Here is a 24627-nt window from a genome sequence, read left to right as displayed (position 1 = left end):
TTTAGTATCATTTAACTTCAGTTGAGAATGAATGGACACTACTTAAACCATTCAAATATATTCAACTTCCCAAAAAGTCCATCACCTCCACTAGACATTCACTTCTTTTTACCTCTTAACCTTAGTATTAATTAGCCTGAGTGTGTTTCTTGTATCTCTTATCTCTTATCTCTTGTATCCCTTTACTTGGCTCACAAAGTGTTGATGGTGGATGGTCGATCTTCAAATACATCGACCAACGTTGTAACTCTACACAGTGACGTCACGCCTCCATCAGAATAAGTGAATAAAATCACAAAATCTCAATTATTTACTTCACTTATATTACCAAGTTCTTACTAAATTTCTTAAAGATTCTTGGCCCATACTGCCGACCTCTTATATCATGTGACCTGAATCCACTAAGATCCCGCCAATTCCCTACCGTCATATACGGTAAAGTCTGTAACGGGCATCCATACAAACATCTTTCCCAGGCCACGGAGATTGGAACCAGACATTAGTATATACCCTAGCAGGACGACATCATCTTCCTCGTTTAGCTACTCGCGCGACCCCAATCTATATCCCAGATCCACGTCTACAAACTTTCGCGCTGAAGAGGCTCCCAATGCCTCCTCTGCATGGGACGCCCGCAGACCCGTCGTCCGCCGATGACGTGCATTGGATCGAGGTTCCGATTAACCGATCCTTCAGCGATGGCGATAAGTCGACTTGGCGGACTGATCCCAAGTACGGGCGCCCGAGTGACAGTTTGTATCGTGAGAAACTCGCCAAGATGTGGCTTCAGAAGCGAGATGAATATGAGCCAGGTCGGTTGATGGCTTCCCTCTTTCTCTGTATCCCCTCTCCTGATTTTTGTTTTGTCTAATTATTCGCTCTGTTTTCTTTTCTTCCTGGCGTTATTTCCTGCGTTCTTTCTTTTTCTGTGAGCTATCGGAGGAATTGAGCTGTCTGTGTTGGCGTCGTTGAATCAGCAGTGTTTGGCATTTTCTGAGGCCGTACCCTATCTCGTTATTCTCAGCTGTGTTGAAATTATTTAGCAAGGTACATTTCTGGATATTTAAAGTTTCAACTTCACTGGGGAGTATTCTCAGACTGGTGTGTTTCTCTTTGAATGCTCTTTCATGATCAGAGTGAAATGGTGCAGTTTTGGGGAAGGTGATCTGTCTGTTTGGTGTGCATATTGTGAACTTCTTGTACGTCCTCTTCTGCTGAAGGCGATCACCGGAATCTCGGATAAATAGGCATCGGGATGACACATCTATGTCCCAGCCAGGCTGCTGTCTCCCTGGTGAATTGCTAGCGCCATTTATCGAGCTCTCAGTTTCAATCCACACAACGCGTTGCTCTCTCTATGCTGACATCGCATCGATATCTGAACAGGAGAGAATTATATCCTAGACAGTCTTCCAGAGGGGTATGTGCTCCTTGATAGGCCCCGCCCAAAGAACCCAGAAATTGTGAGTCGATATCCAGAGCCGGTTGTCACTGATTGTGAGCGTAAGCTGTTTTTCACAGAACTGACGCGTCCTAAAAAACAGCGTGATAAATATCTCTGGGGCCATCCATCAGGAGCTGTTTTCAACTCCCCTAACCGTTTCTTCCCTCATTTCTACTATTTGATGACCGGTGGGACCACACAGTGTCCTTGTGATCTTTGCACCAACCAGAGCAAAAAGATGCTTTCCTTCAAAGCGAAGGAAGGTGCCGGTGGACAAGGTAATACTTAACATTTCCCCCCTCCACTACGCAGTTTTCGTCGTTTACTAACCGTCTGTAGGCGGTTCTAAAGCTCGAGGACGTGCACATGCCACGTCTCGTGTCCCCGTTGACCCCGAAGGGACCCCTGACGTGTTCAAGATGGCCGTGCTCAAACTTAAAGAGAAGGGCACATTAGATGAAGCCATTACCGAGCCTGCTAGCATGGATTGGAGAGCAGAGAGAAAGAAGCTCTGGGTGCATCTGGTTAAGCTCAACATGCAGAACTCCTTCATTCCTCGGGCTGGAGAACTAGTCTTGTGGACCCCTTCTATGGAGGGAGAACTCGTCTTCGATGAAGAAAATGTTTGCTTCCGGATGTATTCATACAAGGACAAAAAGTTCCTGGGGATCCCGGACTGGCGCGCTGGGACTGTGGGACAGACTCCAGAGGAGCCTGTCGTGCTTGAAGACCTGGTTCAGACTAAGAAGAAAACTTGGGCTGTCAACTACTCTGGATTCCGTGTTGAAACCTTTCCAGATCCAAACAGCGATGACAAGAGCTATTCTTTGCATTACAAGTATGTTCACTTGAACTGCATCCGGCCGCTTAACTATTGGCAACTTTTTCTACACGGCATTCCTGAGGATAAGCTCCATCCCTCAATCAAATATGCATTGACTGTCATGTCCTCCTTCAGCTTGCTCGACAAATATCGTTTCAAGGGCACCTGGCCGAATGCGTCAATCTACTGTCGTGGTATCTACATTGGCGCGGAGCTCTTGATTGTGGGAGACACTGTCCGCATCAAGCCCCCAGGTTACAACCCTGACCACCCTGTCGAAGTCACTGATGTCATGGTCATCAAAAACATCCGATTCGGACTCATCAACTGCGTCGATGATCCAAACCTTCTAGCGGAAAAGCATGTCGTGCGTATCGAGGGCAAAGTCTACACACTCTCACGCGAGAGAGCTTACCGCGCACCTGGCATGGCCGAACCTGCCCAGCCTTTGACGGACGAAGAGGTTGTCAACGCCTTTGAGTACGTCGGAATGCGCGGTTACGGGAACTGGTATTACCTCCATCCGCCGGAGGCGAATATGGAGATATCTCAAGACATGGTCATTGGTCGTTGCTACGAGCCTGACGCTATGAGACTCATATTTGACGACACCTCACTCGGGCTAGATCTTGATGGCGTTCTTAGTGGCCGTGACTATTCCCGCCGGACTGATGAGCGCATTCCACCTGGCAAGCATTGGTTCTGGGGTGACTACCGCACCCAGTCTCTTGCTCTAGACTCGCTCAACGGTGAAGATGTTGGCAAATACAGCGAGGCGCGTGACCCAAAGATGTGGAGGGCCAACCTCAAGGTCATCGATGGAACGGCGACCCCAGCAGACGTACGTGATGCCAGGCTCCCGCGCGACATTGGACGACCTATCGCAGGAAAGAAAGAAAGCTCCTTTGCTGAAGTTGGCAAGACCAGCAAGCTCGTCAGTAGCGGTCTTGGGGCCGCGGAAAGTACCAATGTCAGCTCCGCGGACGAGGGTCCGGCAGAGAACGAGACTTCAGACGATGAAGAAGAGGGAGGAAAAGGCGACGAGACCGACTCATCAAATGGCCTTGGGTTTCTGCAAGAGGTCCCTTACTTCCGCGGTGGAACTGAAGAAACCGAAGGAGGTGACTACGTTCCCGGGAACGAACGCAAGCCTGCTAAACGCCAGAAGCAGGGTAAATAAGGTAGATGAGATGAGGTGAGGTGAAGGGCCTGTCTGAACAGAGCACTTTGCAACTGTTCCTCCTACTTTACTACCCTGTATCTAATTCCTCGACATGTTTCATTCGGATTTGCTCTCTCTCTTCTTTCTTCGAATCGCATGGTCTAATGGCGTTGGCGGCATCGAAACGGATGGGATAAGCTTTCAGATACCATTGAACCCCGCCTTGCAACACCTTACGCCTGTATCTTGTTCTCTGTCCACTTTGTCATTTCTTATTTTATTCTGTGAAAACATAATTTTCTTTTTTACTTCTTCCGGAATTCGGGAGCACTGTGGTCATATGTCGTGAACTCGAATGGCTTGAACTCATCTGTGGCCTTGCATTTTTCTTTTTCTTTCTTATCCATGTACATGTACTATAATCAGGAACGGGTTCTGAATGGAATGTTTGTGGCTGGAAACAGAAGATACTAATCGATACGGAGTATGCAAATTGCTCAAAGACTCAGGGCAAAAAAGCAGAAAGAGGTTGTTAGGGAGGTCCCATACAGAGGAAACTCCTGTACCATTAATTGACTTAGAGGCACTGCCCCTTAGTGGCAGCCAAATCCGGATCGATAATAATAACAAGGACGAATATTACACTGTAAAATGATTCAACACTATCCAGCAATGGGGTCCTGCTTTCTGAGATCTCTCTCTCTTCAAGATGTCATGTAAAGCTTTTAAAAGATGTACATTAATTATATTCATCACGGCATCAGTGCATAGTTACGGTACGTCAAAAATCGACGCATTCAGGCGAGACAATTTCCTACATAGATCTCGGGAGCAGAAAAGAAGGATAGACAATGCATCACTGCATCTCTATTCAGTACGTCCTCTCCACCACCTCCCTCGCGAAATCAGCAAACGTCTTCCCGGGCTCGACCTCCTCCCCCAGATTCGGCTGCGTAAACACGGCAAGCGTGTTGCGAGCGATCCTGGCCGCCCCGTTCGTCTTCGCGCCCTTGACGAAGTGCGGCACGGCGCGGAACTTGCCCCTCGTGATGAGCTGCAGCGCTTCGCCGGTCTGGAAGGCCAGACAGTCTCTGGGGATGTTGACCTTCACGATCTCGCCCGTCCGCGAGCGGATGTACAGGCCCGCCTCGGGGTCCGGGGACTGGGGCAGTTCGGGGATGGGTTTGGTGGCCGTTGGGTCCGCGGAGGGCGGGTTTGCGGCTTCGTCGATGAACATGGCGGACGTGAGGCCCGTCAGGCAGCCGTGGTCGAGGTGCGTGGCGCACCAGTCGTCGTCTTCCTCTGTTTCTGCGGGCTTGCTCTCGTCGTTGTCGTTGGCTGGTGCCGGGAAGTAATGCAGTAGCCGGGCCTTGGTGGTCAGGCTTGTCCTGACGACATGTTCGAGGTATCCCGGCTTGTAACCCTCAATATTTGCCAGTGCGTACCGGTCACACGCCCTCGCTACGAGGGCCGCAGTGTCAATCATCAGGGTACATAGATCCTCAAGGCTCTTGCGGAAGGTGGGGAGACGCTCCGCGGGCGGCCAGATGTTGGGAGCGGTGTACTGTGAGAAGTCTGGGAATCCGTCTGCGGGAGCATTCTGCAGCTCCGGGTTCTGGTAGAAGGCGCAGTTGACGTAGTATGATCCCTTGAGGGTATCAAAGTGGCCGGACCGGAGGGTCTCTTTCCCGCAGGACCAGCCGACGAGGTATTTGGATTGGGGGCTTGAGAGTGATTCTGTCCATGCCATGTCAGAAAACCATAATATGACTTCAATCCTAATAGGATGCAACAGCATGTCCCCATACCTAGCTCATCTTCAGGAAGCACGGCCAAGTATGATGCATTAGAGAGGACCTGCGCGCGGAGGTCTTTGAATTTCGGAGGGAGGTCCTTAACGACAATAATTCCCAGAGAGGAGGGCCCGAAAGCCTCTGTCAATGTCTCGAAGGACACAGTGCCTGAAGCAATAGAAGATCAGCGATGTGCGCGCGTGACATGGTAGCTAGCAGCTCCTCGGTTCTTTTCATCTTACCTTCGATGAGCTCCTGGAGACTCACAGTGACCGCCTGGGCCGGCGTCGCGCTTGGATCCGGCTTCATCTTGTGAGCCTCTTTCTCTCTGCTTGACGGACTAAAGAAACACAAACAAAAAAGAAACGTGGATTCACAATCGCTGGAACTGATAAATACAAACGACGACCCCTCCCCCACCCGTGTGTGTCTGTTCCAGACGCGGCCCGCTCCGATGTTGGGTCCTCGGCTCGCCGCGACTCCTATGAAAAATTTCCGTGCGGTTAGCAGCGGAGGCTTTTGCTTATCGCCTTTTGTATCTACCTACTTATCTCGCATGCTCTCTCCTGTAAATATCGATGTTTAAAACTCGAGTATCACCCTAGAATTCCCCAGACAAAGGGCTTGTCAATTTTTTGTCTCCATCTCGTTTTGGAATGGCATTTTCTATTGTATTGGATGAAGCGCATGACTGTGTACTACTGTAGTTTTTTTTTCTCTCCACATGAAACCCAAGTGATCTGCGGCGTCTCTCCCGACTTCCTTCTATGGCACTTGACGGCTGCCAAGATATATCCTGATTAGTGATACACAGCTATCGAAGCGAAGTCTCGTGCTTAGAGCGCTCTGTCTTGGCAGTTCCTAAGCCCGCAACTGATGTAGATCTACAGTTGGGTAATATTCTAAATAGAAGCTGCTGGATTTACCCCAGGCGGAGACCGGCGGAGTTCCTTGGCGTGCCTCTCTTCTCTGAAACGCCGAGCGGAAACCATATTCGCTCGAGCAGATTGATCATCGCTAATAATACAGAATGCGGAGATGAATTCTATCCTTTTAGCATCGTAACAATAACATACAGCGTAGTACATCTGATATCGGAGTATCATCTGGTCAACGTAGTAACAGAATACAGAATGGCCTCCTGGAGCTACATGATTCTTATGGTTGAGGCCGGAGAATCTAGCAAGTATCAAACAGAGTGCTCATGGTTCTCACACTCTGCAAGATGATATCTTCTCCTTTGAAGTTTGAGAAATACATAGATAGAGCGGTTAACACCCTCACGATTCCTGCTCCTGATGACCCGACACCGGCTCATGCCTCCTCGTCACAGCCCTCAGGTTCCCAAACGGCAAAACATCCCCGATCCTCTTCGCACCCGTGAAGAGCATGCAGAGCCGATCGATGCCGCAGCCCCAGCCTCCTGTGGGTGGCAGACCCCACTCCAGCGCCTGCAGGTAGCTCTCGTCGATCTCGCCCGGCTCGTTCCCCGCCTTGTTGTAGAGCAGCTGCTCCTGGAACTTGCGTCTCTGCTCGAACGGCGAGTTCTCCTCCTCGTAGGTGTTGACGACTTCTTTGCCTTCGATGAAGAGTTCGCCGCGAGCGGCGACACGTTGGTTATTCGTCGGGTGATTGAAGGATTTCGAGAGCGGGGAGAGGCATTCTGGCGGGTTGATGATGAAGGTTGGGTTTTGGCATCGTGGCTCGAGGTACGTGGAGCAAAGCTTGTCCATGAGTCGAGGGAGAGTAGGGTTTTCCGGGATAGGGAGGGAAAGGTCTTCGAATAGCTGTTTCAGCTTGGCTGGGGCCTCTGGAGAGGTCAGGTCCGGGAGGGAGCGGCCGATTGCCTCCTCGATACCGGGGATAAAGTCGATTCGGCGGAAAGGGGTTGAAAAGTCGACCTCCGTGGGCTTCAAGGTGCTTGCATCTTTCTCGTTGAGTTCACGGACATGCGCTGCCATACCTGATATGAGACTCTCAGTCATCGACATGAGATCCTCCAGGTTGGCGTAGGCATGGTAGAATTCACACGTAGTGAACTCCGGGTTGTGGGTTTTATCGAGGCCTATTCAAATAGCTGATCAGTCCTCCATTTGATGAAAAGCTGGTCATTCCAATGGACTTTATTATTATACCTTCATTGCGAAATGATGGCCCAATCTCGAAAACCTTGTCGAAACCACCAACCACCAGGCGCTTAAGCCAGAGCTCCGGTGCAATCCTAAGGGAGAGCTGCCTCTCCGGAAACTCGCTGGCAGATGTGTAGAAAGGCTGTGCGACCGCCCCTCCGGACTGCGCGGCGATGATCGGTGTATTGACCTCCATGAACGAGCGATCAAGGAAGAACTGGCGCAGATACTGTATGATAGCGGACCGGGCTCTGAGAATGTCCGCCGCTTTGGGATCGGCCAGAAATTGGATATGGCGGGCATACGGAGAGGTTTCATGCTCGGCCGCATCGACTGGGATATCATGCAAGCAAGGTGACAGCAACTTGGGCAATTCTATCGCTTTGACGGTGAGTTCTCCTCTCCCAGTACGATGTGGTCTACCCGTTACAGCTGGTGATGTCTCAGTCTGGCTTCAACCCTTGAGAGAGGTTCTTTGATCGATAATACATACAGAAGGCATCTCCACGACGGAGGAGGCGATACAGTTGTTTGAACTCCTCCGGGGTTACTCCAGACAGGAGGCGCTGGTTGCACATAACCTGCACCTTGTGCCCATCTTGGACAATATCAAAGAATATCAATTTGCTCCCGGCCAGTCTATAGGTACGTATCCTACCTCCTATACTAAGTACAAAGTATGTGGATACGACCAGAAAGCTGATACCTACCATTAACAGTGACGGTATCATCTTCTATTGTCTCATTATCTGCCAGATGTTCATATTTGGAGCGGAACTCCGAGCAACTCAATGACCGGCCGTCCGTTAGGCGGGGGTATGGTTCAGGACAGGTATTCTTGACTTCTTGTACACGATCCCTAAATGCTTTTTCTGGTGATGCTGTTGCGGTGCTATATCTGGTGATACTAGAGAGAAAAGGGCGCTGTGAAGTTATACGAGATGCATTCACTGTAGTACGGGAAACGTGGGAGAACAGCCGAGCTCTGGATATGTCAGCTACAGTCCAACTGAGATGAAGGCATTGTTTCAGAAAGGACATAATGTCCTTTAATCAGAGAACAATGTAGCTCCCGTTGCGATCATAGCTTGAAAAAGACAAGCATCATCCGCAGCGGTTCTGAATAGAAAGGGCTTTGTTCTCATCCTGTGGACGCCGGCGGGGAAAAGAAGGGGAAATTTCCAAAATTGTCTTACCTCTGAAAAAGCCCATCCAGGCTCTGCTGGGATGCCCACCTGGGGCAAATTGATAGCATCTGCTCAACAAGGGAATCCGAGATTGCACATTACTACTTTCAAACGCGTGTTGTGAGAGCGAAGGTTAAAAGACTGCTTTACTCGGGCCGGGGGACGAAAAAAAATGTGTGCAGCTTCCGGAGGTGGTCCAAGCTCCCGGCCCAACTCTGCCCGCTCTCGATCGAGATCGGAGAAAGACTCAAGACGTCAGCTTCCCGCAGTTCTATCAACCGGATTACACAGAGAACCGTTGCTGATAACCCATATAGTACGTGTCTATGACTCTAAAGTATGCTGCAAATACTGACGTTAGGCCTTGATCTAGCTTCGTTAAATCGTTTCGTCATTTCTTGAGACCTGTCTTGATCCAATTCCGACTCTCCATCCGTCAATATGTCTTTCCTCTTCGGTGGCCGCCCTCAACCATCCTCAGCGGAGAAGATCGCTGCTGCTGAGACGGAGGTTGAGATGATCTCGGACATGTTCAACCGGTGAGTTCCGCCATGCGCTAGGCCGTCAGCGCCGACAATCTTCACCTGACTTCCGTAAGATATAACATAAACTGACCATGTTTCGCTCGCATTCTCCAGTCTGACTCAATCCTGCACCAAGAAGTGCATTCCCAACGACTACCGGGAGGGTGACCTTAACAAGGGCGAGTCTGTCTGCCTGGACCGCTGCGTCGGCAAATTCTTCGAGGTCAACATCAAGGTCAGCGAGAAGATGCAGGGCGAGGCCGCTGGCAGACAAGGCGGCATGGGTCTCGGAATGTAAGAGAGAAAAACGAAATCTTCATGATGGACGATCGCTTTTCCGGAAATATGGGGACTATGCGACCTCTTTAATTGCGGCCCCTTATAGATTTCGGGTCCCGCTGGGTCTTTACTCCATAACTCTATTCATTGAGTTGAGCACAGGACTGGCCCGTTGTCTGGCAACGGAGGGTTTCGGTATTGGCTCACACCATTGAAAAATGATTACATTGTTATTATTATCCTTGAGATAAAGGTTGGCAACAGTCTTTTATGTATTTCACTGCTATGATACATGGTTTGGCTAGGTGAGTTACAAGCCAGAGGTGCTAGTGACGCGCAGTAAGACTCCGAAAAAAGCATGTACTGTACATTAGTGGGTATATTGGAAACGAAGCATCCCTGTGGAAATCAAGAAAAGAACCTGGAAACTCCAGGCAGTGCATGGCAATGTTATCACATCATGGTGCTATGCGACCGAACATTCTCGCTACCCACGAGAGCCATGAATCGCTCTTTCTTCCCTCACCTTCAACAAGGTCTTTTATTCTCGTCTCAATCTCAACGACATGTCGTTCGAATTCTTCGAGTCCAGCCTCAACATCTTCGACCTTAGACTCCAAAACTTCAAGCTCATAATCCAGCTTCGCCCCAAGTAGTTCGACCTGCTTCAAGCCGGCTACCACGGAGGTATTTTCTTCCGTCAGCAGGTCACTTGACTGATCCCGGAGTTTCTGGTATTCTTCAAGCTTCTCTAGGTAGATTGAGCTGAGCTCTTCTTGGCGAGCGTTGGCCCTTTGATTGAGTCCTTCGACAGAGTCCACCTGGCGCTCTACCCAAGGGACAGTCTCCTCACTAAGCTGCAGGATCCTAGAACTGAATATTCGTGCATCGGAAGTCAGAATGCCTTCTTGACGAATTGCAGTTTCTAGGTTGTCGTCCGGCTTCTGAATGGATTTTCTGCCCCGAAAGCCTTCCCATACAAGTACTATTTCTTCAACAGTACTGAAGGACAGATGACGAGGCCAACGGGCATCTCTTTGTCCGGGCTGCTCTTCTGCAAGGAGCTCTGCGCAGCTTTGCGGACGACGTAGAGATTTTACTGCCATTCCATCAAATTGCTCCTGATCTGTTGGGGCTTCTGTTGATCGTGACCTAGACAGTTCAAGTTCGCGGTCATCGTTTTCTGGTCGAGCGGATGGAGATACTTGGCCTTCTGACAGTACGTCAGGCTGTGATTTTAGGCCTTGGTCAGGGGTCATAGATTCGATGGTTATTTCCGGAGTGATGGGGCCAGAAGCTGGCGAAGGAGCAGTGGGCAGTGGCTCAATCCGTTCCTCTACCCCACTAGAATGAACCTCTTTGCCGTTACCAGATTCCTTTTCAGCTGGACTGGTGGCGAAAGCTGGTGCTTCGGTATCACTGATGGCTATATAAGAAAGATCGCTTTCTAGGTCGACGCCATCCTTAGAATGTTTGTGGTGGTGCGAGCGAAGACCGGGCAGCCCAACGGCATCCTTGAATCTGCCGAATCCTATTCGAGCATCTGAGACCTTCCCACTAACTCCCTTAAGGACCATTTTGCCCAGTTGCTGGTTTTTATCATCCAGCACGTCTGGCGATTCGAGCTGCTTCCCTGAGCGCTCTGATTCTGGTAAGGAACGATTGGCAGTCAAGTCTTCATTTGAGTTTCGTTTCCCACTTGTCCAGACGTAGCCACCTTGATCGTCCTTTATGAACACCATTTCTTCGGTCCTTGGGGTATTTCCAAAAGCATCACTTATACCAGCCTTGCGTGGCTTGCCCATCCACAGCCATTTGGGTCTTTCGCCGCTAACGAGTTGAACGAAACGGTCCATATCAAGCGTTTCAATGTCAGCTATGCCCGCCCTTTCCCGACCTCCGACCATGCCCATGACCATCTCACCACCCTTGCCGCTCAGTTCTGCGACAGTCGACTTCACCGCGTCGGTCCACCCTTCTGAACTCGCTGCTTTGGCAGTAGCTCGATGGAGCTTGTCGAGCGTTTGCCGATCTAGCCTTCGCGTTCGATTCATCTTTTGCGACTTCTGGAAGCTCCCTATTCCTCTTTTGAGGCTGGAAACATCAAAGACATCTTTGCTTACCGGGGCACCGTACGCGTGGAGTCGGTTTCGAGCACCCATCAGTGTCCCTAACAGCGCAGCGACAGTTGTTGGTCCGAGAATACCATCGCTTGGCTCAATGTTGTAAAGGTCGATTCCGATATCCGTCCACCAGTCGTTTATCGCCCTTTCTGTCACGTCACAGAGCAAACCGTCCACATACTCCGGTGCAAGTTTGTCGAACATCATCAATGCCATCTGGCATTGCTTCACCAATTCTATGACTGCACTATATATGGGCACCCGTTCACTCGTCCTGTAAAGCTGGTGAAATTTCGCCTCCGTAGCTGGCGTAGGGGGCTGCAACTTCAATCCCGCTCGACCTGAGCAGCCCAGTCTTTTCAGATTCTCGTTGACTATGAAATCTTCTCTATGCTTCTTAACATCACCATCTGGAACAGGAATGACGGTAAGAGCTGACGGAAATGCACTCAGGTTTGTCACCATGAGGCTACCCAGCGGCGTGTCCTTCTTTCGAGCATGGTATTGCGCTACTGCGTGGAAGTAAAGCTTCAACCGCGGAGACCAGGTGCTCTCATCTGTCGGAACACTGAGTACCCCAGCCACGACTGTGTGCAAGGGGTCCCCGGTATAGGTTGTGATGATGAAAGTTGGATGGACCCTAGAGCAGGCCCATTGTTCAACAATGTATATCTCATAACCCTGCAGCGTAGTGCGTCGAGCCAGCACGACTGTCGACGGATCCTCTTCAAGGTATCGGAACGCAACAGGGTCTGTAAAAACAAGCCTCTGGTGCTCTTTCCGGATTGACTGATCTGCCGATCCGTCTGTCTGAGGAGCACTGCTTTCCTTGTCACTGACCGTCGACTGCAGAACTTTGTTGTTTTGGCCCGAACTAGCGGTGGCAGCCAGTGAGCTCGTCTGCTCGACGGTCGGCGCCATGGTAAGTATAAGACAGCCCGTGGCAGGAACACAAGCTCCTATCCGATCTATCTGTAGACCCGATGAGCCCTCAATCGCTTTTCAAGCGGCATTCGGAAGTCGAGGTCGAGATGGGTTGAACGGACGAGTAGACCCCGCGGGGCCTTCGTTGACAGCTGCCAGATGGAGGAGGAATGTGGCATATCTGAGAGATGATAAGGCGATATCTCTCGGCCACTACAACGTCGGCGGATGGTGGGAGGAGGCGAAGGCGTGGACCGTCATTGCATCTCGATGTCGGGAATCTGTTCTCTGCACGGAGGACTGAAGAGCTGTACTCTATCAGGAGACCGAGACGCACGGAGCGACTGACGACGTCAGAGCCGCGGAGCCTCGGTGACGCAGCTCCGGGACACTTTCTGGGACGGTGACCCAGAGCTAGCAGTGTCGTGCTGGCTGGCGCGCATTCGCCGCCCACCCGCCGCAATCAGACGAGCACCCAACCCTCGCCCACCTGCTCCAGACTCATGACCACTGACTGCGAAGACCGTGTCTCTTCCTCCGCGTTGATTGCGTGACCACTCCGGGAACCGGTGGTACCCTCTTCCAGCCCCTTCCTATATGGCTCTCGCCGTGTTCAGTGTCGTTGACCGGCGGTAACTGTTCACCACCGCCGCTGTCGTTTCGATTTCGATATAAGCACAATGGAATTGGTTCAGAAAGAGCACGAACGCCTCTGGAAAAGGCTGAAGAGCTCAAAGATTATCAAGGATGTTCAGGCAACGATAGACCTGCTCCAAGAAGCCCGGAACACCGTGGCAGCTGGTATGTCCTTACGGTTCCCCTCTCTATAGATCTGCCCCTCAGCACGCCCTTAGGCCCTGCAGATGCTCTACATGACAGCAAGCTGACAGTCTTTTGTTGATTTAAAGATCCAACCAAGGCATCCATAACCCTGGCGAAGCTTCAGAATCCCGTGAAAGCCTCCTTTGACGCCACCAACGATAGCCTCAAGGAAGCCCATAGCAGCCTTAACAAATACACTAAGGCTCTAGATAAGGTATGCTAGCTAGTCCGGGACACTTGTGATCTTTCTGCGGACTCTTTCTAACATGTATTCAGCTATTTAAAGACAGGCCCCTACCCAGCACCGAATATGACGCTCTGTCGTCTCAACCTGCCCTGGTCAACAGGGCTATCGTTATGCACCTGCTCCGAGAGGGACAATTCTCCGTGGCGCAAACATTTCTGTCGGAAATAGCAGAGAAGGCAGCCACGGCCCAGGCAAAGGGCGATTCGGCTGCAGCCGAAGCTGCAGATAAACTTCTTGACCTCGACCCTGAACAGTCTGACAAGATCCGGGAGCAGTTCGCTACGATGTACCATATACTTCACGAGTTGAAGGAGGAACGTAACCTGTTACCAGCTATCGACTGGGCGAGAGCAAACAGACAAGCTCTGGAAGCAAGAGGGAGTAACCTGGAATTTGAGCTTTGCAGGCTCCAGTTTGTCTGGCTTTTCTATGGCGGAAAAAGTCAACAGACCTCTATGGCAGCAGGTAGACAGGCAGCCTTGGAATACGCCAGGCGCGAATTCCAGGTGTTCCTGCCCAGATATCTGCGGGAGATTCAGCAGTTGATAGGAGCAATGGCATTCTGTCCGAATCTCGAAGCCTCGCCGTATAGAGCAATATTCAACAATCCGTCCGCGTGGACTGATGTTGCGAACACCTTCACACGAGAGTTCTGTTCGCTCCTGGGCCTTTCTGCGGATTCGCCTCTGTATATCGCAGCGACCGCTGGTGCAATCGCACTACCTACTCTTCTCAAGTTGCAGACGATCATGAAGGCGAAACGGACGGAGTGGACTACACAAAACGAGCTACCTGTAAGAATCCTTCTTTCTCCATTGTTTTCAAAAAGCGTTGCTAACGTTTTGATAACTAGGTCGAAATCCCTCTCCCGCCGTCGTATCTGTTCCACTCCATCTTCGTCTGCCCCGTCTCAAAGGAGCAAACGACGGACCAAAATCCACCCATGATGATGCCGTGTGGTCACGTCATTGCGCAGGAGTCGCTAACGCGGCTGAGCAAGGGCAGCAGGTTCAAGTGTCCCTACTGCCCGAACGAAAGTCATGCCAGAGAGGCGAGAAAGGTCTTTCTGTAGCAACAACTACGCTAGATATGCAGGAAGTAATATCGTTGTTGGCGTCGGGTTTGGATCTGGGGTCGGGCGCTTTCTCGGAGATGGACACCGACGGATGGTAGGTATGGGGAATTCACACGTCTTTTTTCGTCTTATCGGACTCTGGGTCATGCTGTGCTATTTTATGGTTCGAGGATCATATCTTGTTTTGAATTGTGCATACGTGATGGACATTTTTAAATGATATATCTTATTTCTGTGGCTAACATACGTCTCCGACATGAAGTAATTTACATGGCCATTATGTTACAACATGTCTCTTTTGCCGTCTGAGATAGAGATCGTGGTCGTTTGGCATGCTGATGCTTGGCCAATCTGGTGCCTGCAGAGTAGTAAGCTTCCAGTAGCGATTAGGTAGACGGGTTTCTACGTAGTGCATATGCTTGGCCACCTTGTGCTGGCCAGTCAGCATTCGAAGCAACCAAATGGAGGGTTGCACGATTGGTTCCCTGTTTCAGTAGGTCTCAGTAGGTAGAACTGCACTGTACTGCCAGTATGTAAAAAGCAAGGATGTATCAGCGCAGTGGTTGCGGGGGGGCTGTATCCTCCCGTTCCAGGGCCGGCATAGCGCCGAAAAATGTAACAGTGACAGCTGCAGCGCCATACCGTTAGCCGTGCAAGACATGTGCCATGCGAGCTGTCTTCTGCATGCATGGATAGAGTTTCCGAAGCTGCCTCCCGCAGGGCTTTCGTCAGGTGGTAGATATGATGCGACTAATAGCGCAAACGTAGGATGATACGGATGACCATTTTGAGATATCTGACCTGTACTATTTCATTCATCCCCTTAATCTCGCGCCCCAGCCCAACAAGGTGGCAACGGATGTCACAAATACAGGGACGGTCGGAGAGCCAAGCTGAGCTCCTATCCCAAGAACAAAGCAACCTGCCCGGGTGGACCGCCGAGCATCTACCTCTGACCCCAACATGGCAAGACGAATCACTTATCAGACCCCATTACATGGATCATCCTGATCATCCCGTGCCGGAGCTCCTAGTCGGACTCTCCCTTGCGCTGCCAGCTGCTCCGATTCGTCGAAGCGGTCCCGTGACTTCGCGTCGATTTGGCGCTTGCCAATGAACCACTTTACGCGTCCGACTCGCGTCGTTTCACCGCAGCCTCGAATATTAGATTGGCAGGGTCTATCTCTTCTGACAATCCAGACTCCCATCCCCTAGCCATCGTACGTACTGTACCGGAGAGTCTGTCGCTCGGGGCTGAGCGATTTTCACGTAACTTAAAAAGCAGCCTTTTTCCCTCCTTTCTCCGGTCGCAAGATGCTGCTCAGCTGTCGCTCCTGTCCTTCGACCTGCCGTCGGTCGCAAGCGGTCCTGAGGCCACAGACTGCACAAACCTGAGGCACTGTTACTGCCTCCTGCCTAGGCCTTGGAGATAACGCTCCTTGATTGCCGCCCTCGGCTCCTTAATACGGAGTAGAAGTCATGTTTTCAAAGCGATCTTACAACCATCCTGAGAGCTTCTCATCGAAATATCGGGCCGGTAAAACAACAACTTTTCGGACGAGGAGATCAATGAAAGAGCATCCTTCAGGATCAAAGAGAACAGAAAGGGCCCAAAGACCGGACAGTCCGCCAGTTCGGAAGTAAGCCATCCTGTTCTCTTTAGTAGCTAGGGGAAATCCATGCAGCGATTGCCTACCTCTTCATTTGATATCCATATCTAACATAAGCCTGATTGAACTAGCTCCCTAACTTCCGCAATAGTCACCATCTGCGTCGGCCCCGAGCAACGTCTCTTTGCCGCCCACGAAGACATCCTTTGCGTCTCCCCTTTCTTTGCTTCCTGCTGTCGCAGCCAGTTCCTCGAGCCCCACAGCAAACGGATCGACCTGCCCGACGAGCAACCCGAAGTCCTCTCCTGCGTCCTCGAGTACCTCTACAAGGGCGACTACTACCCACGCCTTCTGCACAACAAGCGCCGCAATCGCTGGGAGTTGGAGGATGCAGGGGGCATCGACAATAATGGTGGGCAGAGCGAGTCGACCATCTTCCATCAGGCAGCGGGGATGGTGGTATTGAAGGATACGGCTGTGTAGTGAGTTACTACTTTTATCCCCATAGAGCAACTGTTCACCCACCCAGTTCCATCACTGATGATCGAAAAACAAGCTGCGCCGCAGAAAAGTACGGCCTCGCCGAACTCAAACGTCTCGCCCTCCGCAAGCAGGGCCTCCAGTCCGGCATCCAATGCAGCACCATCCTCACGAGCGCCCGATACGCCTACGCCAACACGCCTGACACGGACTCCAAGCTCCGCGCGCACTACTTGGCTCTGATCATCCGGAGCAGGTCGACCTTCAAGCGCAGCGGGACGATGCAGATGGAGATGGAGCAAGGGGGGAAATTGTTCTTTGATCTGTTTGTGGCGATGTGTAATCATATGGTTTGTCTCACTTTTTCTTTTCCCAAATAGGGACCCCAATCTTATACAGTACATTACCCATCCATACTTACGATGCTTCATTTGTGATAACAGGATGATATCCTCGCCTCCTCCTCCCCTTCCAAATCACCGTTCTCTCGTCAATAAATAACGGCACGGGTTTCCATTTTTTACACTCCGAGTCAGCACATAGGAGGTAGCCGCCACTCCATCCCTTGTAGTATACTATAAGGTCTGCCACGCTACTCATTCTTTATGACTCTTTCCGCTCCACCTACCTACTTTTTGTTCATTGATGCCAACCGCGTAATACCCATTTCGGTTATCTATCCCCCCCAAGATCGTCCAATGATGTCTTGTATGGTTATATTATTATGCTTCCTACTGACCCGTGTCCACGTTTACAATATCATTTTTTACATGCCTACAGCTTTTGTCCCCTGTGACATTACGATATCTATCTATATTATGCCCGGGACTAAAAGCTGCCACCTTGTATAATACCGTTCACCTCTCACCCTCACTCTGTTTCCCCCTTGAAGTTTGAAATACCAAAAGGGAGTTGAGACAGCTATTATTCTAGTTGCCTTTTGGTGTCTTTTGTTCTCTTTGTTCCCGATGTCAATTCCACAGAAAGGGTTAGGAATTATCTAGGTAGTCTGAACTGAATTGCATGTTAGGCATGTATAAGTTATATCTTATGAGGAGGAAAAGAGAGGAAAGAAGAAAAGAGAGGGCTAAAATAAATGATTGATCGTCCGGACTAGGTAGTTAGTCTCATTCTATTTTATCCAAGTTCAGGAAATGATTAAATGTCGTGTGAAGGGAATATTTCGTTCTATATATCTAGGTAGGTACCTAGTATATTTGGAAAACTCGATCTTGGAGATAAGTAGGCAGGTTACACAGTAGGAGGTAGGTATTACACAGTGAAGAGTCTTTCGAAAGTGGATCAAATCAACTAAGAGACCTTCAGGGGATGTGGGGATAGGAACTTCCATCCAGTAAATTACTACAGTGTGTATCTTATCTAGTGCCGTACATACAAAGCTGGCCCGGGGTCTACCTATGCCTCAAAAAGTACCAGGTCATCCATAAGGTCACGGTTTTACCTGCGTGTTCTGCTTTAAGAAAGAGGTGACGTGCGGCTGGACGGGAGCCAGATCGACAGCTGTGAGTCACAGGAGATGCAAGGATCGAGTCAAGGCAGAAGCGAAAGCTCTTGTCATGGATGATATGTATATGTACTACTGTACAATACAGGATAAAAAACTTAAAAGCGTGAACAGGGTGCATGGATTCAAGGTTCCTGAGCTGATCTCGGGGAACCGGGGTGAAAATGGAAGTTTCAGCATGTTTAAGGTGCCTAGCCTTCAAGTTGTCCAACCTTCATAGTCCTCGGACCAACTCCAGCTTGGTAGACTGCATACCTGGGTAGCCTTAGCCATATCGTTCCTGCAGTAGAAATCAGTGCGGGTGGTAGTACATTCTCATCGTACTGGTGCTGGAGTATCTGCTGCTATTGGTCGGCTTGGGAGGCATGTACGAGAGACCAAAGTTATGCATGGCGCAGCAGCATAATTCCATCAAAGTTCCTGGTATTAAATGAGTACTCCACAACAACCGGCCATGGGATATCAGCATAGCCTGTATGAGCAACACTTGCATAAAAGCCTATGACTCGGCTTCCAAGGTTTGTAACTTCTGTTGCAGTAATCGTTCACCGATGCACACCGGTCTCGTGACCAGTAGAAAGGTGTATAGGCGGCTGGAGCCTAGCAAAGAGGCATCTCAACTATTCGTTCTGTTGAAAGATGGTTGCCTCGCGGTAGTCATAGTCTGGATATTCTAGACACCTGTCCCTGGGAAAGCATTTCCACCCTTGCTCAGGACAACGATGCCCCGCTCCCGGGCGATGTAGCCTTTCATAAGGTTCTGCGATGAAATTATTAGCCAATAGAACATTGTTATTGCTTCTGAAATACATGATCCGAGGCGACATGTCTCAAAAGACCCCGGCTGACAACTCACCTTGTAGATCAGATTAGACAGGAGACATTCAACTTCGTCAAAGTCAACCCGTGACTTCTCGTCTGCATGGGTCCCTATTCTCAAGGCCGCCGCAAACTCGGCAACAGGGACACGTGTCCGTCGAATAGGCGGCTGGCCATCCTTGGGCTCGTCGTATCCTCCAGCGATGAACACTTTTCGGAACAGATTCCGTAGAGCGATGTCACGCCCCCTTTCAAGTGGCAAGTAGATGCGTCTCTTGACAAATTCGTCCTCTCCAGCAGACATTGCCGCGTCGAAGCCGACAAGGTCACCCTTCTTGATACAGTTGCTGAGTGGGCGAAATAATTTCTCAAGTCGAGGAAATGGCGCGAGAAGCTGCTTGCTTGGCAAGGTATGTGTCATAACAAGGTGACAAGGCACAAGATAGGTAAGGATCAGTCTTCACTAGATTAGTCACAATCTCTCTAAAGGGCGAATGATCACTCACTCTTTGTTTTTGTAAGCATCCTTGTGGCACATCTTCCAAGCATAAGTCAAATGTTCCTCTGCCTGCAGATAATCATAGTGATTAGCTTCATCTAAGCCCAGCAAGCTGTCAGGCGTAACATACCTCTGCATAGTTCTCATCCAAGAAACATATGACACCGACATAGTACTTGAACGTAACTATGTGAGACTTCGGAAAGGCTTCCATCTCGGGCAGGTCCGCCGAAGAGGCGTCCAGAGCACGAAGCACATTCTTCGAGAGTCCAACTGAGTTGAGCTACATAATGATGTCAGATCACTGCCACACGGAAAGTGCAGGTCTGTCAACCATGCCTTGAAATAAGTCTTGAACAACAGATTTGTCGTATTATAGATGCCCCATTTTCGCGACTCTTCTATTGGTGCTCTGGTTTCATTATTTAGCAAGACAAACGCTAGGATTGTAGATTTTACAGTATGACCGCTTACCTATCGCTGAGACAAAGAGTGAACATCCGGTTGATAATTCGAGCGGCCTCCTCGAGCCTTATATTCTTCCCAAAATCCGCAACGACATCATCTTGGAAGCCATCATCGTAAGCAACTGAGTCCTGAGAAGAACTCTCTGCATCTGCTTTGATAGCAAACGTTCGCAAGTACTTTCCGACGACGTACAGACATGGCACAGTCCACGCCTGAAGGCCACCGCTTGAGTAGCCTCTGATGAGAAGGTTGGCTACTTCCTTCCAGGCATCAAAGGTTTTGGCCCAGCTGCCCCGAGGCGGAGATTCATCAAATTTTAGAATCTCACCAACGGCTTTCCAGAAGGCGGTAAAGATGTCAACCCAAGCATTCTGCTCTTGCTTTGGCAATTTCACACCAGTGTTTCGATCCTGAAAAAGGGTATGACGGAGGTCTGAGGATACATTTGCGGCATTGAAAGAGTAGTAGAAAGAAAGTAATCGGTCCGGGTGTTCTGGGGGCGCAACGGGAGTAAGTGCAGCTGCCAGAAGAGGCCCAGACCCGATTACCTGGGCCTCCTTGAAATCCGCAAATACTGAAGCCATGGTCAGGGCTCCTCTAATGTTCCGGAATGTCTTGACAATCCTGCCGGTCAAGTCCTATATGTAGTGACTCAGATCCGGATTAGCCATTCCAAAAATCTATTATCATAGTCTGATAAAAGTATCGGGTATCAAGAGACTGTAGGCCAGGTCTCGATTTGACGTGGTTGTGGGGAAACGCGCGATTATCGACGCCTCATCAGTGGTTGTGGCTGAGCAACCCAAAGCGGCTAGCGTCGCGTTGAGCCTCCACTCGCTTAACCGGAGGGCCACAGCCCTAGCACAACAAGTTCACAAATCCTCAATTTTGGCGACAGTCAACGGCACACCTCTCTCGAGACAACCACCATAACTTCAGTCAAGGTAAGTGTTTGCTGTCTATCATTCCTGTCATTGGGCTATTCACTGACTTCATTTCCAGATGGGTGAGTAAATCCCTATGCCTTCTTGTTCCCTTGCGGCTTGATTTCTATGCCATACCGCGAACTTTGAGCCTCGACACTGCGGAGGGATCAGGACCGAATGGTGGGAAGAGATTGTAGTGAACTATGAAATTTTGGGGATCAATTCGTCATGATGTGAAACTGGGTACAAGAGAAAGCTGGAAAATTTGTCGCCTTATCTCGGAATTTTGTGAAGATTTCGATCGCACACCGTCGATGACTCGGTTCCGCGCACATGTTGCTCTCGAAATCAAGCCGATGCCGTCCGAACCACACGCGTGCATTATGCTGGATAGTGACTGACTGGAGCATATTCTAGGTCGTCTCAACGAGTACCAGGTCATCGGGCGTCACCTGCCCACCGAGGCGAACCCGACGCCCAAGCTGTACCGCATGCGCATCTTTGCGCCTAACACTGTTGTGGCCAAGTCGCGCTTCTGGTACTTCCTGACCAAGCTTAAGAAGGTCAAGAAGGCCAACGGCGAGATCGTCAGCCTCAATGTGGTATGTTACCTCGAGCCGGAATCTTGGCCAACGGCCGCCAGATCTATCTCTTCCGGGAGCAATCAATTGCGGGTTAGGCTCACACATTCTGTTTAGATCCACGAGAAGCGCCCTCTGAAGGTTAAGAACTTCGGTATCTGGATCCGCTACGACTCTCGCTCTGGCACCCACAACATGTACAAGGAGTTCCGTGAGATGTCCCGTACCGAGGCTGTTGAGGCCCTGTACCAGGACATGGCTGCTCGTCACCGTGCCCGCTTCGGCTCCATCCACGTAAGTTTTGTCGCTACTCGAGTTTAGCGAAGAACTTTACTGACAGCTGTGATATACAGATCCTCAAGGTTGTTGAAATCGAGAAGGCCGACTCCATCCGCCGCCCTTACATCAAGCAGCTCCTCCAGAAGAACCTCAAGTTCCCTCTGCCTCACCGTGCTGCCAAGCAGCCCGGCAAGAAGATCTACGCTTACAGGCGGCCATCTACCTTCGCGTAAATGTGAAGTTCTGGGTCTCGGAGGAAGATATGTGTGGTTGAACGACTATGTTATGGCCATGGCATGCAGAAAGGACAAAGATAGACGGAGCACAGAGAATGTATCGACCACCCAGCATATGGGGAAGGATGATCTCGATGTCGCTTTAGTCCTCTGCAGCGAACCTTTCGATTTACATGTCAAAAAAATCGGGTTTCATTTTCTGCAAGAACGTGCTCTTTTCGCGATAATGTGCATGACGGCTTGTATTTCTGGAGGAAACGTAGGCCCTATAGCATGTCATTCTTAATGGTCAGTTGCTCGCGTAGCCAGTCCGCAGCCATACCTCATATATACAGCTTTTTCGCTTCTTTGTGAAGAATTGGATAGCCAAAATTTCGACATAGTCTCTCGAGGTGGGGTCGCCATTGTTCTATCTCAACCCTACTGTGGAGGTACCACTTTGGTACTATTCCATGAACACCGGCAATTTGGGTTCATTTTCCTGGTTCACTTCCTACATCCCTATTGTTCCTTTTATCGAGGCCCTGATCTTGTCAGAATATGTATATTGAAATACTCTGGACCTTATTCATGCAAGGCATCACCTTCTGCCGTAGATGGTCAAGTCATCGGTACTAAAATATTCCCTGCTTGGGATGAGACTGAATGCATTCTCCCATTTTAATGAAGGAGACCCTGATGTTGATATGCCTGGAGACGATCTACCCTGGGAAGTCGATCGTGTCGGATAAGTGCAATGATTAAACAAGGAGGGCAAAAGCATCTGAACAAGTTCAAACGAGAAAGGTCGCTGTAGGATATTCTAACGAGAAGCAATAACTTTTGTCCATAAAAACATCATAACTGTGAGCAACAATTTTCGGTCATTTTATAGGATGAGAATAAAAAAATGGCGAGAAATAGAGTGCCTAATAAAGCTACTAGATATTTCTTCAGCGCTTCTCAGAATAATATGCAGAAAGCAGAGTTGTGTAGAAAATTATATTGGGGCAAACATTTTCTAAACAGAAATATATTCAAGAAGATAATTTAAATAGGGGGAGTACATACATATTTGAAGACATACGGCAATAGTCAACGCAGAAATGTAGGAACTGTCAACGCACTTGCGCCTCACGCCACGGACATACGGATGGATATAATGTAATGGTGTACTGTACCTGTAAGCTCTCGTTCCGAGGTTGAAGGGTTCTCCCCGACGGACAAGTACCTAATATTAATAATAATGATAGGGGAAAGTCAACAACTGCTCGGGCCTAGGGTTCCGAGTCAGGCACAACCAAATCAGCTTGAAAGCTTGGGTTCCTTCTTAGTATTGTCATTGGCAGCCCCAGTAATTGCGTCATGAGTAATCGGCGTCGGAAGCTCGCAAGGTGCGAGGTCGCCCGACTCTCCACCTACTGCGCGGGAATCTTAAGAACCACTTCACTGCTCTTACTTTTATCTCCGTCGACCACGCATTGGTTATTCCCATCGCCACCATTCTTTAGCCAAGATGTTCGCGCGTCAGTTCTTCCGGTGTTCGCAGCAGCCTCTGAAGCAGGTAAGAAAAACCCCGCATGCAACTTTTGTACCTTCATGCTATTATTTGTTTTTTTCGTCTTCCACATCCCTAGAATCCAGCTAAGAAATTGCAGAGCTTCCGTAGCTACTCTTCCGAGACCCCCAAGGGCAAGTCCCTTACTCCGATCTACCTCGCAGTTGGTGCTGCTGGTCTTGCCATCGGCGGCTACCGTTACACGCAGACCGCGGGCGCTGAGCCCAAGAACCGCGAGAAAGCTTTCACTGGCGGTGATCAGGGATGGGTTAACCTGAAGCTGGCCGCTGTCGAGGACCTCAGCCACAACACAAAGAAATTCCGCTTCGAGCTCCCTGACAAGGAATCTGTGGCTGGTCTCCCTGTTACTTGTGAGTAGTCGCTTGGACAAGGAAACAACATGCGGAGATGATTTGCTCACTAGAACTGCGATTAGCTGCCCTGTTGGCCAAGTTCGTCCCCGAGGGCAAGGAGAAGGCTGTCCTTCGTCCATACACTCCTGTGAACGATGAAGGTATTTTAGAATCCCATTTAATTTCAACCTATGCGATACTTACGCCCCGCAGAGGAACCCGGCTACCTTGATCTCGTTGTCAAGCGGTACCCTAAGGGTCCCATGTCCGAGCACTTCCACAGCCTGAAGCCCGGTGACACCCTTGATTTTAAGGGTCCTCTTCCCAAGTACCCGTGGGAGCCTAACAAGCACAAGCACGTTGTGCTGATTGCGGGTGGCACTGGAATCACTCCTATGTACCAGCTCGCCCGTCACATCTTCAAGAACCCCGAAGACAAGACCAAGGTCACTCTGGTGTTCGGAAACGTCACTAAGGACGACATCCTGCTGAAGAAGGAGTTGGATGAGCTCGAGAACACCTACCCCCAGCGATTCAAGGCATTCTACACCCTGGACAAGCCACCAAAGGACTGGACTGGTGGCAGGGGCTTCATCACCAAGGAGCTCCTGAAGACCGTTCTTCCCGAGCCAAAGGAGGAGAACATCAAGATCTTTGTCTGCGGTCCTCCTGGCATGTACCAGGCGATCAGCGGAAACAAGGTGAGCCCGAAGGACCAGGGCGAGCTCTCTGGTATCCTGAAGGAGCTTGGATACGACAAGGAGCAGGTCTTCAAGTTCTAA

General features: G+C 50.1%; 10 protein-coding genes across 10 annotated transcripts; 6 read left to right on the top strand and 4 right to left on the bottom strand.

The window, feature by feature from the left end:
* Positions 1–610: 610 nt before the first annotated feature.
* VTN00DRAFT_7821 (uncharacterized protein) lies at positions 611–3447 on the top strand (the record flags this gene model as incomplete). The annotated part of the gene is made up of 4 exons (XM_069434607.1): positions 611–812; positions 1387–1463; positions 1545–1722; positions 1784–3447. The coding sequence occupies 4 exons, from the start codon at positions 611–613 to the stop codon at positions 3445–3447; spliced, it is 2121 nt and encodes a 706-aa protein (XP_069286087.1).
* An 853-nt stretch (positions 3448–4300) lies between these two features.
* VTN00DRAFT_7820 (uncharacterized protein) lies at positions 4301–5531 on the bottom strand (the record flags this gene model as incomplete). Its single annotated transcript, XM_069434606.1, has 3 exons — positions 4301–5166; positions 5238–5390; positions 5465–5531. 3 exons carry the CDS (start codon positions 5529–5531, stop codon positions 4301–4303), a joined length of 1086 nt encoding a protein of 361 aa, XP_069286086.1.
* Positions 5532–6502: 971 nt separating this feature from the next.
* On the bottom strand, positions 6503–8606 carry VTN00DRAFT_7819 (uncharacterized protein; the record flags this gene model as incomplete). The annotated part of the gene is made up of 5 exons (XM_069434604.1): positions 6503–7287; positions 7358–7783; positions 7845–8009; positions 8062–8336; positions 8548–8606. 5 exons carry the CDS (start codon positions 8604–8606, stop codon positions 6503–6505), a joined length of 1710 nt encoding a protein of 569 aa, XP_069286085.1.
* A 373-nt stretch (positions 8607–8979) lies between these two features.
* Positions 8980–9360, top strand: VTN00DRAFT_7818 (uncharacterized protein; the record flags this gene model as incomplete). Its single annotated transcript, XM_069434603.1, has 2 exons — positions 8980–9077; positions 9177–9360. The coding sequence occupies 2 exons, from the start codon at positions 8980–8982 to the stop codon at positions 9358–9360; spliced, it is 282 nt and encodes a 93-aa protein (XP_069286084.1).
* Positions 9361–9799: 439 nt separating this feature from the next.
* Positions 9800–12385, bottom strand: VTN00DRAFT_7817 (uncharacterized protein; the record flags this gene model as incomplete). Its single annotated transcript, XM_069434602.1, has 1 exon — positions 9800–12385. The coding sequence occupies one exon, from the start codon at positions 12383–12385 to the stop codon at positions 9800–9802; it is 2586 nt and encodes an 861-aa protein (XP_069286083.1).
* Positions 12386–13068: 683 nt separating this feature from the next.
* On the top strand, positions 13069–14529 carry VTN00DRAFT_7816 (uncharacterized protein; the record flags this gene model as incomplete). The annotated part of the gene is made up of 4 exons (XM_069434601.1): positions 13069–13189; positions 13297–13424; positions 13487–14251; positions 14311–14529. The coding sequence occupies 4 exons, from the start codon at positions 13069–13071 to the stop codon at positions 14527–14529; spliced, it is 1233 nt and encodes a 410-aa protein (XP_069286082.1).
* Positions 14530–16101: 1572 nt separating this feature from the next.
* On the top strand, positions 16102–17119 carry VTN00DRAFT_7815 (uncharacterized protein; the record flags this gene model as incomplete). The annotated part of the gene is made up of 4 exons (XM_069434600.1): positions 16102–16172; positions 16274–16624; positions 16699–16972; positions 17066–17119. The coding sequence occupies 4 exons, from the start codon at positions 16102–16104 to the stop codon at positions 17117–17119; spliced, it is 750 nt and encodes a 249-aa protein (XP_069286081.1).
* Positions 17120–18820: 1701 nt separating this feature from the next.
* VTN00DRAFT_7814 (uncharacterized protein) lies at positions 18821–20517 on the bottom strand (the record flags this gene model as incomplete). The annotated part of the gene is made up of 6 exons (XM_069434599.1): positions 18821–18907; positions 19004–19424; positions 19473–19534; positions 19596–19748; positions 19805–19877; positions 19940–20517. 6 exons carry the CDS (start codon positions 20515–20517, stop codon positions 18821–18823), a joined length of 1374 nt encoding a protein of 457 aa, XP_069286080.1.
* Positions 20518–21192: 675 nt separating this feature from the next.
* On the top strand, positions 21193–21952 carry VTN00DRAFT_7813 (60S ribosomal protein eL20; the record flags this gene model as incomplete). The annotated part of the gene is made up of 4 exons (XM_069434598.1): positions 21193–21220; positions 21277–21461; positions 21558–21734; positions 21794–21952. 4 exons carry the CDS (start codon positions 21193–21195, stop codon positions 21950–21952), a joined length of 549 nt encoding a protein of 182 aa, XP_069286079.1.
* Positions 21953–23450: 1498 nt separating this feature from the next.
* Positions 23451–24627, top strand: VTN00DRAFT_7812 (uncharacterized protein; the record flags this gene model as incomplete). Its single annotated transcript, XM_069434597.1, has 4 exons — positions 23451–23498; positions 23593–23863; positions 23929–24006; positions 24059–24627. The coding sequence occupies 4 exons, from the start codon at positions 23451–23453 to the stop codon at positions 24625–24627; spliced, it is 966 nt and encodes a 321-aa protein (XP_069286078.1).

Source organism: Thermoascus crustaceus (genome assembly GCF_041956765.1).
Source record: "Thermoascus crustaceus strain CBS 181.67 unplaced genomic scaffold VTN00scaffold_5, whole genome shotgun sequence".
Lineage (NCBI taxonomy): Eukaryota > Fungi > Ascomycota > Eurotiomycetes > Eurotiales > Thermoascaceae > Thermoascus > Thermoascus crustaceus.
This window is presented reverse-complemented; position numbering and strand designations above follow the sequence as displayed.